Source organism: Solanum dulcamara, chromosome 10 (assembly GCF_947179165.1).
Source record: "Solanum dulcamara chromosome 10, daSolDulc1.2, whole genome shotgun sequence".
NCBI classification, from domain to species: Eukaryota; Viridiplantae; Streptophyta; class Magnoliopsida; order Solanales; family Solanaceae; genus Solanum; species Solanum dulcamara.
This window is the reverse complement of record NC_077246.1, coordinates 5,924,977-5,942,893: the sequence shown is the minus strand read 5'-3', so window position 1 is coordinate 5,942,893 and position 17,917 is coordinate 5,924,977. Positions and strand designations below refer to the sequence as shown.

General features: G+C 30.9%; 4 protein-coding genes across 4 annotated transcripts; 2 read left to right on the top strand and 2 right to left on the bottom strand.

The window, feature by feature from the left end:
• The first annotated feature begins 233 nt into the window (after positions 1 to 233).
• Positions 234 to 1,010, top strand: LOC129871044 (uncharacterized). Its single transcript, XM_055945909.1, has one exon. The coding sequence runs from the start codon at positions 234 to 236 to the stop codon at positions 1,008 to 1,010; it is 777 nt and encodes a 258-aa protein (XP_055801884.1).
• Positions 1,011 to 5,672: 4,662 nt separating this feature from the next.
• LOC129870833 (uncharacterized) lies at positions 5,673 to 6,628 on the top strand. The gene has a single exon (XM_055945708.1). It carries the CDS (start codon positions 5,780 to 5,782, stop codon positions 6,464 to 6,466), a length of 687 nt encoding a protein of 228 aa, XP_055801683.1. The 5' UTR covers positions 5,673 to 5,779; the 3' UTR covers positions 6,467 to 6,628.
• Positions 6,629 to 10,339: 3,711 nt separating this feature from the next.
• LOC129871199 (60S ribosomal protein L11-1-like) lies at positions 10,340 to 12,346 on the bottom strand. The gene is made up of 5 exons (XM_055946082.1): positions 12,241 to 12,346; positions 12,030 to 12,137; positions 11,843 to 11,885; positions 11,042 to 11,237; positions 10,340 to 10,736 (listed from the first exon to the last, which is right to left on the bottom strand). Exons 1-5 carry the CDS (start codon positions 12,241 to 12,243, stop codon positions 10,541 to 10,543), a joined length of 546 nt encoding a protein of 181 aa, XP_055802057.1. The 5' UTR covers positions 12,244 to 12,346; the 3' UTR covers positions 10,340 to 10,540.
• A 1,650-nt stretch (positions 12,347 to 13,996) lies between these two features.
• On the bottom strand, positions 13,997 to 15,308 carry LOC129871683 (oleosin H1-like). Its single transcript, XM_055946641.1, has 2 exons — positions 15,017 to 15,308; positions 13,997 to 14,208 (listed from the first exon to the last, which is right to left on the bottom strand). Exons 1-2 carry the CDS (start codon positions 15,306 to 15,308, stop codon positions 13,997 to 13,999), a joined length of 504 nt encoding a protein of 167 aa, XP_055802616.1.
• Positions 15,309 to 17,917: the final 2,609 nt, after the last annotated feature.

The following is a 17,917-nucleotide window of genomic DNA, read 5'->3' as shown; positions in this document are numbered from 1 at the left end:
TTAAAATAATTTTATATATATAAATAATATGTATTAAATCTCTTAGTTGATATGTTTACTTTTTTTAGATTTTGAACTATTATTAAAAACTTTGACTTCCACGGAGGGAGTGGGAGTGGGGACAAGGGATTAGAGAGAGTCATTGAGTGACGTCCAAATGCCTATCCAAAATCCCAATTCTTTTCTCTCACCCTGTGTATCTTCCTTCCCTAATTTAGGGTTAGATAAGCACCATGGATGTTGAGGCGGCTGAGTTCCAAGACTGGGAGATGCTTTACCCGAATCGGGCGTCTGATTCGGAACCGATAACTCCGCCTGATTCAGCCGGAAACATGAACGGTCTCGATGAAGTTGGATCAGAGACGGGCGGTGTGGTTCAACCCAATTACTTCTCTTTAGACTCTCAAATCAGGCATATGAGTACGTTTACTGGTGCCTATGGAAGCGAGGAAGACTCTGAACAATCAGATAATCCGAGTTGGATTGATCCCGGATCTGATAATCACTTTACCATGAAGAATTCTCACGAATCCGGGTCGGATTCCGGCAGTGAATTTGATGGTAAAAATAAATTAGGTTTTGAAGAGATTAAAAGTGAAAACGGTAAAGAATTTTGTCCGGATTCTGTGGAATTTTGTGCTGGACAAAATAGTCATCTACAAGATGAGGAAAATGGAAGTGAAGATGAAAAAAAGATTGAAGTAGAACAGAGAGACCAAAAGAGGAGGTTAGTGTGGTGGAAGTTGCCAATACAACTTGTCAAGTATTGTGCTGCTTTTAGAGTTAGCCCTTCGTGGACATTTTCTGTTGCTGCTGTCATGGCTTTTGTTATTTTGGTTCGTAGATTGTATAAAATGAAGAAAAAGAGCAAGGCATTGGAGCTGAAAGTAACTGTAAATGACAAGAATGTATCTCAATTCGCATTCTCTATTGTGAAGCGGGTTCCTGTGATTCGGACACAGTTGCCAGCCGCTGGAGACACACTGTGGCCTCTCATGAGTTTGAGATAAGGTGTACGTAATATTAATTTGTTATGGAAATGGGCAAATACATACAATTGAAGTCTCTTCTCTCCCATTTGATATGTTTTCTTGCGTCTGCGCTTGTATAATCTACTATGTTTCCTGTTTGATCTCAAAGCTTTGAATATAGTCAATCAAGTTTATCTATATCCAAGTCCTTAATTCAGATTAGTGACAAATTTTCTTCGTAAAAATTTCTCATTTCTATTGTTGATCCATTAAGTTTCTTAGGAGATCGCTTTTGTCATCTATTTTCTATATTTAGTACTTATATACACAACTTCACTAGTCTCGTTTTGAGTACTTATACCCAATTTCATGTTTTGAGACTTTCAACATGTTGGCATTATATGTTTTGGGACTTGGTGGCATGGTTCCGGATGAGACCCGAGGGGCTTTGGTTGAGCTTTGGCTGAAAAAATGCAGATTTTTAAGTTAGGTATATGGGGGTAACATCTATGCGAGGTCATGAGCATATATGCGGATGCCGGGGTTACATGTTGGGGAAATTATTACATGTCATGTATATTTTCTTGTTTTTATTTGTTGCATGACTTCTTGAGCATCTTTCATGCTATACACAATGTTATAGGTAGGAGTTTGGATTGCTCGTGTGTCCAGTGGACAAATCCTATTTGAAATGGATGGTGTGAATTTGTCTGCACGAAGCCGACCTATGAATAGAAAAAAAGATGCAGTGTTCATGGTTTAATATAAAACTGCTCCAAATCGAAAATTGATTAAATAAACCTATACTTTCTTGGGTTTGGTTTGGTTTTGGTTCTATAAGAACCAAACCAAAGAAAAAGTCAAACAAAACCAACAAACTATATATAAAACAATCAGTGGCAGAGCCAAGATTTTTGTGAAGGCGAAGGGGATTCGAAGTATAAAAGAGTAAATATGTGAAAATTCAAGATGAAAAATGGTGTGAGATGGGAGGAAAATGGCAATTTTAGGTTCTTCTTACTTTTACCCTGCTTCATGGATCTTTTAATATTATATTTCTGGTATTTTTTTTGTAGTGTTCTACTTTTTTTTCAAGTTTGGTGCCCATTCAATCATATGTTACTTTAAAAACTACCAAGATTCTTTAAAAACGTGTACGAATTGAGTTACTAATATTATAATGTAATTCAGAAAATAAATAAATGACATCATCGATTTTTTAGTTCATTTAATTCAATTTACTAGGTTAGTCATTTGTGAAAAAGACAAATGGTGAATAAATCAAATAAGTTTAGTTTAGTTTTCGTTTTCATCTTTTTAGAATCAAATTAAAAAAAATATTATAAAATTAATAAGAAAAAAATTAATTAAATAGATTTTGTTAAAAGAATATTCACAAATTTCAAATTTCTTCATTCGATTGATTTCAATTTGCTTTATTTTATATAATCTAATTCAATTTCAAGTTTAATAATACATCATTTTTTAAAAGATTTTCTATGAGTTAGTACATGGGACGAGAGTTACGTAGAAATAAAATGAGCAATATAAATAAATAAAAAAGACAAAAATATCAAAAATGTGTCTAATAAATTATACAACAAAAAATTAGAAAAAAATAGCATAAAGAGAACAATAATGAAAAACAAGATAAATAAAATTTTACATTAAATCTAAAAACAATGAGGCCTTTCATTGGGTTGAGATTCTGATCCCAAAACAACCTTTTCAAAGCAAAAAAAAAAAGTGAAAAATTTTGCAAACAATAGGAATTGAACTTGAGAAATCTTGACAATAATTGAACCCCTTAGCCACTCAACCATCCTTTTATTTAATTGTCAAAGGGTTCATTTTAATATATATACCTATAAAATCAGAAATTTATTATATATACAATGTAATTTTATAGCTCCATCCTTGACAACAACAACAATAAAAAAAAAATCAGTGTACTTCCACAAGTGGAGGCCGGAGAGTTATACGTACTAGACTCCCTTCTGATGACAGAGTTAGGAGGTTTCGTATTAAACTATTAATATTGACATTTACTACAGTTGAAGATAGTTGGGATGATATTTATTCCATGTTCAATCTCTCCTCAGTGGATAATAACATCACTCTTGTCAGATGGATCAAGCCTCTAATCCTTTTTTGTCAAGATTAATAGTGATGGCTCATGTATAAATTGGAGTGGTGAGGGTGGGGTGGGGTGGGGGGGTCATAAGGGATAGTGTTGGGTTTTTTTGGTTAGGAGAGATAAGGTGAAGAGTTTTTTTTAAAGAAAAAATTACGCAGACACTTTGTAAGCTCTACGGTTATCGACTCCATTCTGATGACAGTAGACGATTTTCTTCTTAATCATCTAAGTAATCTTTTCTTCAATATCATAAAAAACACAATAGTAAGATATTTAGTTTGTGATTTTTTACTTTGTTTCTGAAAGATTCAAAGTAGCAGATTTGTTTGATAGCAAGTTCAACAATTATTTCTATTGCATAGTAGGATGATAATCATTATTATATTTTTGCGTTCAAACAAAGAAATTCCTTGAATTAAGAATGCTTTGAGATACGACGAATATGGAGTAGTATGAAACTTTCACCTTCTGTTGGTCTTATTAGAGTATGTATACACACTAATATGAATTGTGGTGGAATGAATGAGATTTCTTCATCTTAATCAGAAGTTGCAGATTTGAATTTTAGAAATGAATTAATTTATTTTTGGAAGCGTTGCCTACAAAGGAGCCTTGCACAATCTAAATTTAGTCAAACTTCAATGTTGATATCGAACACAAGATGAAAAACAAAAAAATATGTATACATTGCCCAAACCATTGAATTTGCTAATTTAGTGTACGTGTTTAAAATAACCACATTCAATTAGGGCAGAACTAGGGGCGCAAGTAGTTTATTAGAATTCTTTTCATAGAAAAATTATAGGTTAAATTATTTTGTTGTGTATAAACGTCTTTTTGTGTGGATATTTTTAAATATATTTTGAATAACTTTTAACTAGTAGTAAAAATTTTGACGTTGCCACTAGAAGGGAAATCAAAATTTTAGGTTGAATTTTAAATGACGATTTCAAGTGATAATAATAATATTTTAAATTTACTATAAATATACCATTTCTTAAAGCTGATTGGAAAAGGTTGATTTGACACACACATGGAAAAGTAATGAATTTGCTAGGAAAATACACATTAATTTCCTAATGTCAAGTGATGCTAAAATCACAAAAAATATCCAAAGATCTATGTCCTACTTATTTGTCCAATCCATTGTATTCACCTCTATCTCATCTTTTAAAATGATTATTTCGTCTCACTACCAACTAAATTAACAAAAGCTTGTACTTATCTTCAATAATTAATTAAGCAAAGAGGTTTTATGCCATGTTTGTCCATAGATCCCGTTTACAATATTTGGATATTACTTCAAATAAATTGGGATTTGGTCATAGATTTTAATTTTAATTTTATCTATGATCAAATGGGAGCTATAAGTGTTTGTTTATCAAACTGGTCCATCATTTTATTAGAATTTTTCAAGTTTTTTGAATTATTTTTTCATTCAAAATACAACTTCACTTTTCAAATACCCTATTTCTACATAACTTCAACACTATTTATTCTTTTCAAATGTCAATCGATTTTCTAAACGTGTACTAAATTTCACAACTAGTCAAATTCTTATAAAATATATAACCTTAGAATTACAAAATTAGAAAATGAAGAGGTAAGAGTATTGTTTTAATAGGGAAAATTAGAATTCATCTCGAAACTCATCTTGGCGTGAGATAGAGGAAACATTAATAAAATTAAAAAGTTTACCACTGTTTGTGAATTTCACATTATAACTATCAGTTTTTTTTTTCCGCATGAATTATCACTATTTATGTCAAACACACCTCGAAGTTGACTAGGCCTACTAATAACTATTTTTTTTTTGTATTTGAACTATCATCATTTACTCAACTAGGTGTTTTTAAAAATATATAAATGATAGATAATTCAGATAGAATTTTTTTTTTGATAATTAGAAAGTAAAACTCATGAAAAATATAATAATTCAAATCTATTTTAACCGTTATCTCTAAAAGTAATGTTTCAGAGAAGTGAATGTTCATCTTGTGCAAGTTTTACCCCTTTCAACTATTCAATTTGATATATGCTACATTATGCTAGCTTCTTTTCAAGACCACTACAAATCTTATAGTAGTAAGCACCAGAATATTAATTATTCACATAATTTAGTTAAATAAAATGCATATTACCCAATCAGACTGTATAATCTATCATTCAACCCCATATTGAGGCACCAATAAAATGATGAGTTGACTTGTACTCGCATATTATCGAGTGAAAATGATATTTGACCAATTCAGTATCGAGGTGTGCTTTAAATTTTTAATATAAGTGAAAGTTTAAGTAGATAAAGGAAACAATGAAAAGTTAAGATATGAAACTCGCAAAAAAAAAATTAAATATATTTTTGATCATTAACACTTTAAAAAATGTTAGGTCATTAGAGTTGACTTGATTTTCCAACTAACTCAACAATAATTGGAAGAGCTAATGGGGCATAGCACATAAAAATATTATTTGAGTCTTCTAGAGGAGAAATGAGGACCTATTTTTTTTTTTTTATAATAAGATTCGAATAATAGTTGATCATATTCCAATAAAATCCTCAATATTCAATAAAAATATATTTGTATACTATATGTATATATACCATACCATATAAACTTCCAAGATTTGCTTGGAGAAAAAATAGAGTCTGTTTTCTAGTGCACAATTATATATGGCTGCTGAAGAAGTACTGCTCCTTAAGCTCTTTGATACTTATTGGTTTGAACAAGGAATATTATTTACCAACACACATAAATTCTCATATGATATACAAGACAAGAAAGCATTTCAAGAAAACCCTCATGAAATTCAAGGATCATCAAAGTTCTTTGGAAGATCACAAAGTGATTACCTATGTGGTTCGGACTCTTTAAAAATATTGCCAGATGCATGTGAAACCCTTCAAAAGCAGCACAGTTTTGGAGGATCAGATACGAGTTTTAGTCAACTTGGGAATTCTCCAACTTCTGTGATTATCACACATAACAGAGTTGCAGTAAAGGCTAAAAAGGGAGTTAAGGGAATTATTCGAATTCGGAGAAGCTCATCAGAGCTTGAACTTGAGGAATTAAAGGGGTTTATGGATTTGGGATTTGAGTTTAGTGAAGAAGATAAAAATTCAAGCTTGGTAACAATTGTTCCTGGATTGCAGAAATGGGGGAACAGGGCAGTTGTTGATGAAAAGAGGGATAATATTGTTCATAAAAGGCCTTATCTTTCTGAATCATGGGAAATTCTTGAAAAGAGAAAGATGAGTAGGAAATTGTTGAAATGGAGATTTCCATCTATGAACGATGATATGAACATGAAAGATAATCTTAGATTTTGGGCTCAAACTGTTGCATCAACTTTCAGATGAAAAATACAAACAATATTTGTGCTTCTTTCTTTCTATTTGTTTGTAGTTTGCTTCACATTTTGTGGTCTAATTTGGCTTGTTGCAACTGTAAATATAGCTTGATTCTTTCATCCAATTTTCTTCTCCAAAGATTCTATAGACTACTCATGACTTGTATAATTGTGGTGTTTGTGGTCATCTTTCGCGTATCTTGACTAATTTTACGACATATTATTCACCTCTCGCCATTAATAGGTACCGCCAGGTAATTCTGTCCACTAAGGTTAGGACAGGTGGAAAGAAATCACCTAGTACTATTTTTGTCTCTGTTAGAATTTAAACATGAGACATCATGATTCTCAGCTCATTTCATTGATCATTACGTCACACCCTAGGATGCTACTCATGTCTTTTATCTTGATGATTACTTATGAAAATCCCTCAAATTCAAAGCGAAATGGTCATTGTTGTTGGGCAACAGCTCAAAGATACTCTTAACCTGATGTAATATTATTTGTTTTGGATTAAGTCAGCACGAATTTTCCCAAAAGGCCTTCATACTGTTAGGAGTATCAAGCATCTTGTGAGTAGTTTCTTTTTCTTTTCTAGTTTCCATGCGGAACTTTGATCATAAACACGAAAAAATTTCCCCCCTAAACTAAGTTCTATATGGCCCATCCTCGTTCAGAAACTAATTTGAAGATTAACTGTATGCCACGGCCATCATATCAATCGAATATTTATGGTCACCAAATATCCATTGGCTTCATTTTTGTTGTGTCTTTAAAGTTACGGGCATAAACAACAAGATGACTCGTAGACGGCCTAAGGCACTAAGCCTGCCAGGCTCCGCGCAATTACCCCACCATGTGCATGCTCATCTTGTCCAATCATTAGCTCTGATACGAGTTGTTCGGTTAAAAATGGTTCGACTATTATAAACATAGTGTGGTATTATTCATTTTAGCGAAGTCCACAAACACAATTCTCCAAAGGCTTCACATCATTAAGTTATAAGTTTTTCTTTTTTAGTTTTTTTTTTCATGTGAGATCCAAAACAGGTGGTCCTTCCTGCTTCTGAATTTGAAAGTTGAATTTGATATATTATATTAGGACATAAATGAATTATTCATATTAATATTTTTTTAAAGAAATGAGGGGAAAATCATCTTTTGTCCCAGATAAACTTTTGGAGTATAACCTTTTAAATTTATATTATTAATATAATTCAACTGATTTTATCAAGTCATTACTCTTAAATTTTAGGCATAATACATAAATATGACTCTTAACTTGGTTTCAGCTAGCAACTGTGACCTCTAACTTTACTAGTGCACAAGTAAACACTTTAACTATCCAAAACTTGAACAAATAGACACATTCGTCCTAGACACATTCGTCCTACATGGCATTCTACATAGTAATTTTGTGTCTTATGTGACGTCCTACGTGTATTGTGCCACATAGGACATGTGTATCTACTTGTTCAATTTTATACTAGTTTTAAGTGTATACTTGTGCACACCCAAAATTGGAGGGCATAAATATAAAATGAGATCAAGTTAAAGACATATTTATGTATTATGCCTAAATTTTAGTCTTCAAAAGACTTTTATGTATAGGCAACAAGCACTTTGCAAGATTTTGGTTTGAAGCTCATATTATTATATTAAACCAAAAGCCAAAAAATGTAAAAGTAATAAACGAGCAACTTACAAGGAATACCACTAACAAAAAGATTTGGTGACGTTATAAGCAAATTAAATCACTATTTGAGTATATAAAAAAGTGAATTATTTGCTGCCTCAACAACCAGGGCACTAGAAAATTAATTTCTTATTAGTTGATGATCAAAATATTCCAACTAGTCCAAGCACTCTCAGATAAATTTGATGACTAACTATATAAAGTCCACAATAACCTACTATATGCAAATCTCTAAGATAGAGAAGTAGGTAATCAATATACTATAACTAAAGAAAAGATCTCATATAGTACGGTTTTTAGAGTCAACATAACAAATATAACAAAGATATGGAAAAAAGAATACTAGATTAAAAAAAAAACTATCAGTTTGATTAGTTTGGTTTTTCTCTTTTTGATTTGGATTTTTTCGGTTTGATTATTCAGTCGTGTTAATAATTAATAACATAATCAAAGTTATATTTACAAGTTGGGAAAAAAATATACAAGGAGAAGTAATAATTAAATCTCTTAAATATAATTTCTAATATAAATCATTAGTTAAACTTAAAACACAATACTTAAAAGTATAAGTATAGATGTCCAAACTTAAAATATAAACTAAATCGTAATGAAAGGCAATAACTAAAAAGGGACAAAAGTGGTTAACTCCAACTTTAATTCAAGTTTTTTGATTTTTGATTTTTATTTTTCTAAATTTTTCAAATCAAAAAAAGCAAATTCTTAATCTGAAATCAAACCAAAAACACAAAAAACCAATCTAAATTAAAATTCAATTTGATAGCTCAAATGATCCCTTATATGAAGTCTTTATCGGTCTTGTTCTGTGCCTTGTGGCACATTTGAATCTGTGAAGGCAATCATCCAGATGTTCCCCTAACCCAATTCTGAAACGGACCAAAGGGTACCGCAACATGGGGAATGTCGAGTCTTATTGCAAGACTTTTTCTTTGTTTTGGGTCATAACTCAAGCAACTTTATTTGATCAAGGGTCAGAACACAAGGATCTTTGTACTGTCAAGTCTTATTGCAAGTCTTTTTCTTTGTTTTGGGTCATAACTCAAGAACTTTATTTGATCAAGAGTCAGAACACAAGGATCTTTGTACTATCCAATTGCAAAGAACCCTAGAGGTGACTGCTATATTACACTCAAAGTCAAGTATGGTCGGACTCTATTATGGAATTCTGACCATCTTATCTCTTCCTTCTATGTTGTGATCATCATTAGCGAGTTTGACAACAAAGCAAGGGCAATAGCAGCATCCACATGAGTCTCTAGGTCTGTAACAATAGTGAATAGTGAAAAATACAATATCACATTTTTGCGAGTTTCATAGAACTATCTATCATGTGTGTAATTTTCCTACCTAAACTATCACCAAATATTTATTAAAACATACCTTGACATTGACTAGACTAAATGTATACAAGAATTCGTGACCATGGCCATTAGGCGTTCACGTCTCATGGCAAGATGTTGAACGCCTAATGGTCATGGGATTACTGATCCTTTATGAGATTTTTCCTTGCACATCACTGCTACAGTTGATGAGTTATAAGTTAGAACCATTACTCGTCCAAAAATAGGCTTCCTGTTTTCTCTTGGATCAAAAAGTCCAAGCTTACACAGTACTAACCAACTTTACACCCTCTGTTACGGTAACAGAGGAGTCTCAACAAATTAGCTTACTATGGGCAGAGGGTGTTAAATAGGCTGATTGGGCTGAATTAAACGGATTAAAATGGATTACTGTAACAAATGAGAAACAACGGATTGAATACGCCATATTTTCATGGGTTAACATTACTACCCCTAACTAAGAGTACCAACATATAGCGCGGGCACAAACCCAGTCATGAGATTTGGAAGAGTGAAAAAAAGACTTGCAACCTCTCAAGATCATAATTCTGGCATACAAAACACAGGAAATTTCAGAATCGCAAAAAGGTCTCCAATCATATCTCCTAATGCACCAATAAGTAAAATATTATTCAGCCATTACAATAGGCACATATTCAAGACGTGAAAATAATCCCTTAGCAAAAAAAAGGAGAAAAAGGTTATATACCCACCCTCTTTTGTCATTGTCTGAAACACTTACTGCACGGTTACCCTTCCATCGGAAAAAACTGAACTGTTAAAATTTAAAATCAGACAAGCTCGTCACCATGAGGGAACATTATAAGAATTGCAGAATAGGAAATTAACACAAAAAGGATATATTAAGATTGAATTCATCTCATAACCAAAAATGATAATAAGCATACTATGCCAAATAACAGCAAATTTTGAAAACTATTCAATTCTAGGAGTAATTAGATGTTGGTCTACAAAATGCATAAACATAAACTTGCTACCAGTTAAACTGATCCAGCCGTCAGCTCTCAGCTTACTGAATGTTCGAGGACTTGTTAAGGATAACACCTTCATATTTGACCTGGAACCACTTCATTGAGTCCTCCTTTGTGACCCTGTGTTGGATCCCAACCCGAGACTTGCACCTACGACGTCTGGCAACACGGTATCCTGGGCGTTCCAGGACAACATAGAAATCCATACCATAGATACCGGTTGAAGGGTCATACCTTTGACACAAACAAATAGTATGTCAATGAATTATAAAAGCACGACATTCGAAGATATTAACACGACCAGCTGATACAACCTCCTAGCCTCATATAGTAAACATTTTTCAAGGTAAGAACTATTCCCTATAAGCTAATGGCAGAAGCAACTACACTTCTAGAAGATGATCAACCATAAAATTTATGAACTCGCATATGAGTAATAATTTTGGCATAATAAAAGCTAGCAGCACTCCTAAGCTGATTATGTAAGACGAAACAGAAGTCTAAATAACAAACTAAAGTTAGATCTCAACAAAGCTTACTTAATTCCAAGATCAATGTGCTCCTGAATACCGAATCCAAAGCATCCAGTTTCACTGAAGTTCCTTCTCAACAACTCGTACTCCTTGACCTTCAATCCACTCTCAAGGAGTTGCATAGCTTTTTCACCTCGGACAGTGACATAGCAGGCAATCTTTTCATTACGTCTGATTCCAAAGGACCGTACAGTATACCTTGCTGTCAATGTTAACAGAGAAAGCACATGAAAACATGAAAGAGAAACCAGTGCAAAATTTGATAATGTTTAGTCAGTCAAAAGACAAACAACAACAAACCATTCATATCATGGATAAATACATCAAACATGAGTACAAAGTACCCCATATCAATGCAATAAAAATGAGGAATAATATGTGTAACGTGTGGCACCAAGTTAGCACGTTCCAATTATTTCAAATTATTACACAAACTTGACCAACTAAAGCACTAATAGGTGCATACTGCATACCAAATCCACATTCATAAGAAACTCTCTTTTTCCCTAGTTGCTTAACGCCTTAAGCTCGGTAATAGACCCTACAACCTCATATTCCTACAGTAACTGATTACACATTCAAGCCAAACTTCAACGAATTACCAGTTCAGCAACAGCATTAACTAATCACCAGAATCAAACAGCTCAAACACCAATAGTGAGATTCATTCATATATAAGCAAAGATTCATACTTAGACACAAACAAAGCTCGAAGAATCGAAAATGGTGTTCGATCAAATGTGCAAAAGAAACTGAAATCAGCCATAACATACAATCAGAAAACGTTAATGCAATTCAAAAGCATACCTTTGGAGAAAACAGGGCTTTGGCCACTGAGTTGTTCCAAGACCTACAAATACAAAAATACATTCAATCAATTATCTACACCTCGATCCTAAAACCAATCCGAATCTTATTCAGCTCTATTCAGGTTCATTTCACTCTAATACTAAAAAAAAACAATTCATCTTTTACGGCAAATTAGGTGACACACCTTGGCGGCTCTAGTGAGACGATCTCCACTTTCACCGACGGAGATATTGAGGACGAGCTTCTGGACTTTGATATCCCTCATTGGGTTGCTCAATTTCTTCTCTGAAGCCTAATCACACAAAACCAAAAAAAAAAACGATAGTACATTAGATTACAAATACTCATATGTAAAACGCAACAATATTAATCGAAAATGGAAGGCAGAGAGATACCATGGCGGCAGAACTTTATGGCGCACACAGAGAGGAAGAGAAGAAGAGTGAGAAACCCTAGTTTGATCCAAGTGTATATATATGGGAGCTGCGCTATTTCTGAACCTAAGGGTATTTTCGGAATTAGTGATAAATCTATGCTATGCTCACTGTATTGTACTCTATGCTTCATTAAACGAACCTTTTACTCTCTTTTTTTAGGGGCCCCGAAGAGAACATACAAATATATTAAAGATCCGTTTTACCATTAGAATTATTTATTTTATTTTTTAGAATTATTTATTTATTTTTTGCACTAGGTGTGTGTAAAAATCGAACTGATTAGTAAATTGAATAAAAAAATATTATTAGATTATTGCTATTGAGATATTGGGTTAACGGGTTTTTAATATTTATAAAAAAATATTGGATTATCGATTTTTAATATTGCGTTATTGGAGAAATCGATAATCCGTTAAAAAGGCAGTAATGCACTATTTTACCCTTCATAAGTATTAAATATTAGTAATAATTTAACATAACTAGACACTGTATCAGTACGCTACAATCTATACAGTATTTCTATTTCACACTAGATCGCTTTAGTGTTTACTGAAAACCTAATGATTAAAATAAGAATTAAGATTATTCAAGATTGTCTTGTTGGATTGCTTGATTTTAGTTTTAGTTTTAGTTTGTAATTATCGCTTTTTCAACTTCGTAAACATATGTAATTAGATTAACATCAAAAATTTCATATTATGTTTTGATTTTTGTAATTATAGTTTTTTCAATTTCGTAAACATCTGTAATTAGATCAACATCAAAAATTTCATATTATATTTTAATTGTAAAATATAATTGTAGCTTTCGTACTACATCTGCTCTTATTGATGCAATTTCTCATTATCTTTCAAAAAAGTGAGAAGTCATATATTTATTTTATGAGTATTTTCTTATTAGATAAACCGAACTGTTAATGACCAAAAACCGATAAAAATAGTTGATTTAACGAATTTAAAAATTAAAAATCGATAAACCGAACCAATAACATAAAAGCGAGACCGAAATGCATGCAACGCATATAAACCCGTAGAGACTTTGCCCGCATAGCCAATGTTTTTGGTTTTTGCCCCACCCCACGCCACCATATAGCAGTGGTGCTGACTCGTAAAATATCCTCACAAATACTTTAAAAGGAAATAATTATTTGTTAGTTTATGTACCTGCACAAAACAATCAATTCATTTTGTTAGTTTATGTATCTGCACAACACAATCAATTCATTCTAGGCAGATAAAAGAAACTTTCTTTAAAAAACTCAGTTATATTTGATAGCATTGTTGGTGTTTTATCCTCTTCATAATTTCTTGGGATAAGATTATATTGTGCAAGAGTACTGCCTTATTTAGTAGCATAATAAACACAGTACATAATATTACTCAATGAATCAAAAACATTTTCTAAATAAATGACTAAGTCACGTCCTTAACAATGCCCTTAAATATTGGTTAAATCAAGTGGTGTTAAATAAGGTGCGTGTCATGTCAGGCGATGTCATCGGATGAAGTGGTGTCGTCGGTTGTGCCCGTGTATAAAACAAAAGGACTGAAAATGCCACAACATAAGGCTCAGAAAGATTATTAAATTACAAATGAGCAAAACAACCACCATTACAAAAAAAAGGAAACCTAACAACACTTCACACAACCCTTAATAAAAACAACTAAAATTGAAATGCAACATTATTTCCATCCAAAATATAAGCCAAACTAATTCAGGCCCTAGCACTTTCTTTGGTTTCCTGTGCTTTGCTCTGTATTGCCTGTCCAGCATCCTTAGTCTTTTGTCCAACTTGTGCCGTAGCTTCCGCAGCTCGGTCTTGAATTCGCCGCTTAGTGTAATCCAACTGCTCTGTCATGCTTCTCCCTTCCTTAAAGTAATTCACAATCCAAGAAAGTGATGATAGACCCGTCAACCCAAATGCACCTACATTTATTAGAGCCCAAATCACAATTTCATACGTGTATCAAATGATCATAAAAAATTGAAGCCCGGTTCCATCCGGCATAGTCAAAAAAATGAAAAAATAAATCACCTGATGTACTTCTAACCTATGGACCTAAAGCAATCAAAGTACATTTATGCCACAAAGGGGATTCATTCAATTCACACTCCCTCCGTCCAAATTTATGTCATACCATAGAATCGAAGATTCTTCGATTTTGACAGTGAACTCGCATATAGAATCTTTAAATTACACTTGAAATAAACTAAATATGTAAAAAAAAAAAAAAAAAGTCGTACTCCTCCGTCTCATTATGTTCAGACTATTTTAACTTACAAGGAATTCAAGAAACAAAAACTTCCCTTAAATCAAAAATACGTCAAATATATCAAAAATGTCCTTTAATTATCATCTCAAATATGTCGTGTGGAAAATTCAAAATTAAAGAATTGCTAAGAAAATGTCTTGTGAAGAGTTCAAAACTAAAGAAATGGTCCTTCAATTATCATCACAAAGATGTCGTGTGTAACAATTGCTAAAAAAAATGTCTATATGAAAAGTTCAAAATTAAAGAATTGTTAAAAGAGGGAAAGAGTATTCTTTTTTGAAAAGAGACTTGAAACAAAGTATGTCTGATTAAAATGGAGGGAGTATTTATTTTTTTTCAAAAAACTGAGTTATCAAGATTCTCCAAAATGAAGGAGAGTAATAATTAACAATTCAGAATATTCCAACAGACATAAAAAGAATCACGAACATAAATTGAAACAGAAAAGAGTATAAATTGACCTGAAGTCAAGAAGCCAGTGACAGCAAGAGCAACGGTGATAGCAGCAGGTACAAGAACAGGGCTAAAGAGTAGAAAAACAGGAGTAGCAACAACGAGACCAATAATGGTGCCAAGAAGAGTAAGGCCTGCAAGTCCTAAAAGTAGTCCGCCAACGGGAACAAGCGTAACAATGGCTAAAATTTGAGTAGTTGAAGGACCTTTTTGAGGAAGAAGTGTCCTCATACCACCACCACCTTCATAACGAGTTGAAGGATGAACTTGAACTTGGTGTGGATACTGACGGTCAGCCATAGTGATAATTATGATGATGATAAAGAGAATTTGTGTGTGTGGAGATATTAAAGAGGTTGGATTTGTATGTAAGAAGGATTATTGATGAGGTGTAGTTTTAAAGGAGTGAAGGAAAGGCTACGTGTTACTATGTTAGAGTAATGAGCTTGCATGAAGAACATGTTGCACTAGTGTAAGTATTCTTTATTATTATTATTATCACTAGTGTAAGTATATATAATAATATAAGGAAAAATCTATACATAATATAAACCAGAAACATAGATAAGGTAACGTGAGACCTTTCTCTATGGCCTGTATTTATCTTTTTTCTTTTTTTTTGTCTTTTTTTTATTTAAATTAATTATTGTATTGTAAAAATAAATTACTTAATTTATTACAAATAAATATTTTATTAATAGAAAAACATTTATAACAAAGACTCTTCACATACCAATTTACAAAAAGTAATTATTCATAACTCATATATCTTTAATTTCTCTCTTAATAAATTCATTTTTCTTTTTTCTCTTTTTTTCTTTCTTCTAATCATAAAATGATAATATTTTAACAATTTATGTTTTTAGTATTTAATTTATTACAAGGACTAATTATCCATGATTTACATATGTTTAATTTTTAATTTTAATAATATTCATAACCCCCAAAATTTTCATGTCCATAACATCCAAATTTTAATTTATAAATTTATGATGTCTTATGATATTCCTTTATTTGCCTATATAAATTCATATTTAGTTTTATAAACATTCATATTCAAGATTATTCTTTCTTCTCTTCATCATATTGATTTGTGAATGAAGTAACATGTAACAAAAAAGAAATATATGAAGGTAAGAAATATTTTATTTTCAAGTGTTTCTTTTGATTTTCTCTATTTTACTCATATAAATTCATATGTAGTTTCATGGAAATTCACATTCAAGATTATCTTTTCTCTTATTCAATATATTAATTTGTGATTTAATTCACATATAACAAAAAAAGTACATGAAGGTAAGAAATATTTCATTCTCAAGTAATATTTCATTCTCAAGTCTTTTTTTTTATCTTTATATACTGTCATGCTTTCTTAATAATTTATTAATTTATTTATTATCATCCTCCAAGCAAGTATCATAGTGATTGTTTTCTCTGACAATCAATTTGCGGTTGACACTAACAATATAATTATATATTGTTGTTTGATTACAATATTTGTTAGATTTGAAGAGATGATTATTATTTATTGTTAGAACAATTGAAAAAATAATTTGTAGATATATTGCATAGTTTAGATTTCTTTTTTTTTATATGATTATTTTTTAATTGGTATAATATTTTATTTATTTATAATTATATTTAAAAATTTTATTCACTTTGTAGCATATGATGAAGAGTTTGACATTGCTACAGAGCAGAATATGGTGACGCATCTACTTGCAAAGGAAAATGGTAGAAGAAAAACTTTTTTTGAAGCATAATTAGAAATTACTTTTGCTAAATTTTTTTCTTACATTGACTTATATTAGTAACTTAGCTACTTTTGCTAGAACTTTTTTACCTTTAGTTTGTATTAATCATTTAGCTAGATGTACTGAAAATACTACTACTATCCTGCTTTTTTTGGTTATAAAGCATAATTAATATAATTATTCCATTTTATTCTCATGGTATTTAAAAATATTTAATTAATATTTTTTAAAAAATATTATAAGCAAATGTAATAATAAAGACACAATGAAGAAGTTTAATTTTTTTTACGAAATGAGAATTTGAATATAGAATTAAGTACTATTACAAAAGATAGAGAAAATTAAAATATAAAAAGTATTTTAAAGTAGAATAGTATATTGTTATTTCAAAATCTGACATCTTATTTCTTTTACTTTACCATAATAAATATTTTCCATTTACTTTACTACAATAAATATTTTATTTTATTATACACATGAATAATTTACACTTAAAAAGATGTAAAAAAAATTATTTGTATATTGAAAAAAGACAAAAAATATATCATGTCACAAATAAACAGAAATATTAATATTATTTTATATATCTGATACTAATTTAAATATAAATATTATATACTATTTTATTAAAATAAAAAATTATTTTATATATAATAATAATATAGCCGCGCCAGAAAAGTGATAAAAAAGTGTAGGTGCTAGCTGGCGACAATTTAAGTTGGTAGATTTTTTAAAACTAATTTGCTACCTCATTTGTCTTATTAGTTGCTCTCTCAGTCTCCACCATAATTTTTCACATATACGTATGATTATATGATTAAAAGATACTATGATGGAATTTGATATATTTTTAATTTAAATTAAAATAATAAAAGTATTTTTTAAAAATTGTGTGTTAAGTTAAAATAAGTCAAAACAAATTGAAATGAAAAAATATTATATTTATATGATATTTTTTTAATTTTGATATCTAACTATTTTTTATTTTAAATTATTAATTATTAGAATTTATAATATTATTTTTATATAATTTTTAAATATATAAATTATATTGAAAAAAATTAGTGTTTTGAAACCACGATGAAAATTAAAATATTTGCATTCTAAATTGGAATTATGCCAAAATTAATATAAATTTTGGAAAAAAAAGTATTT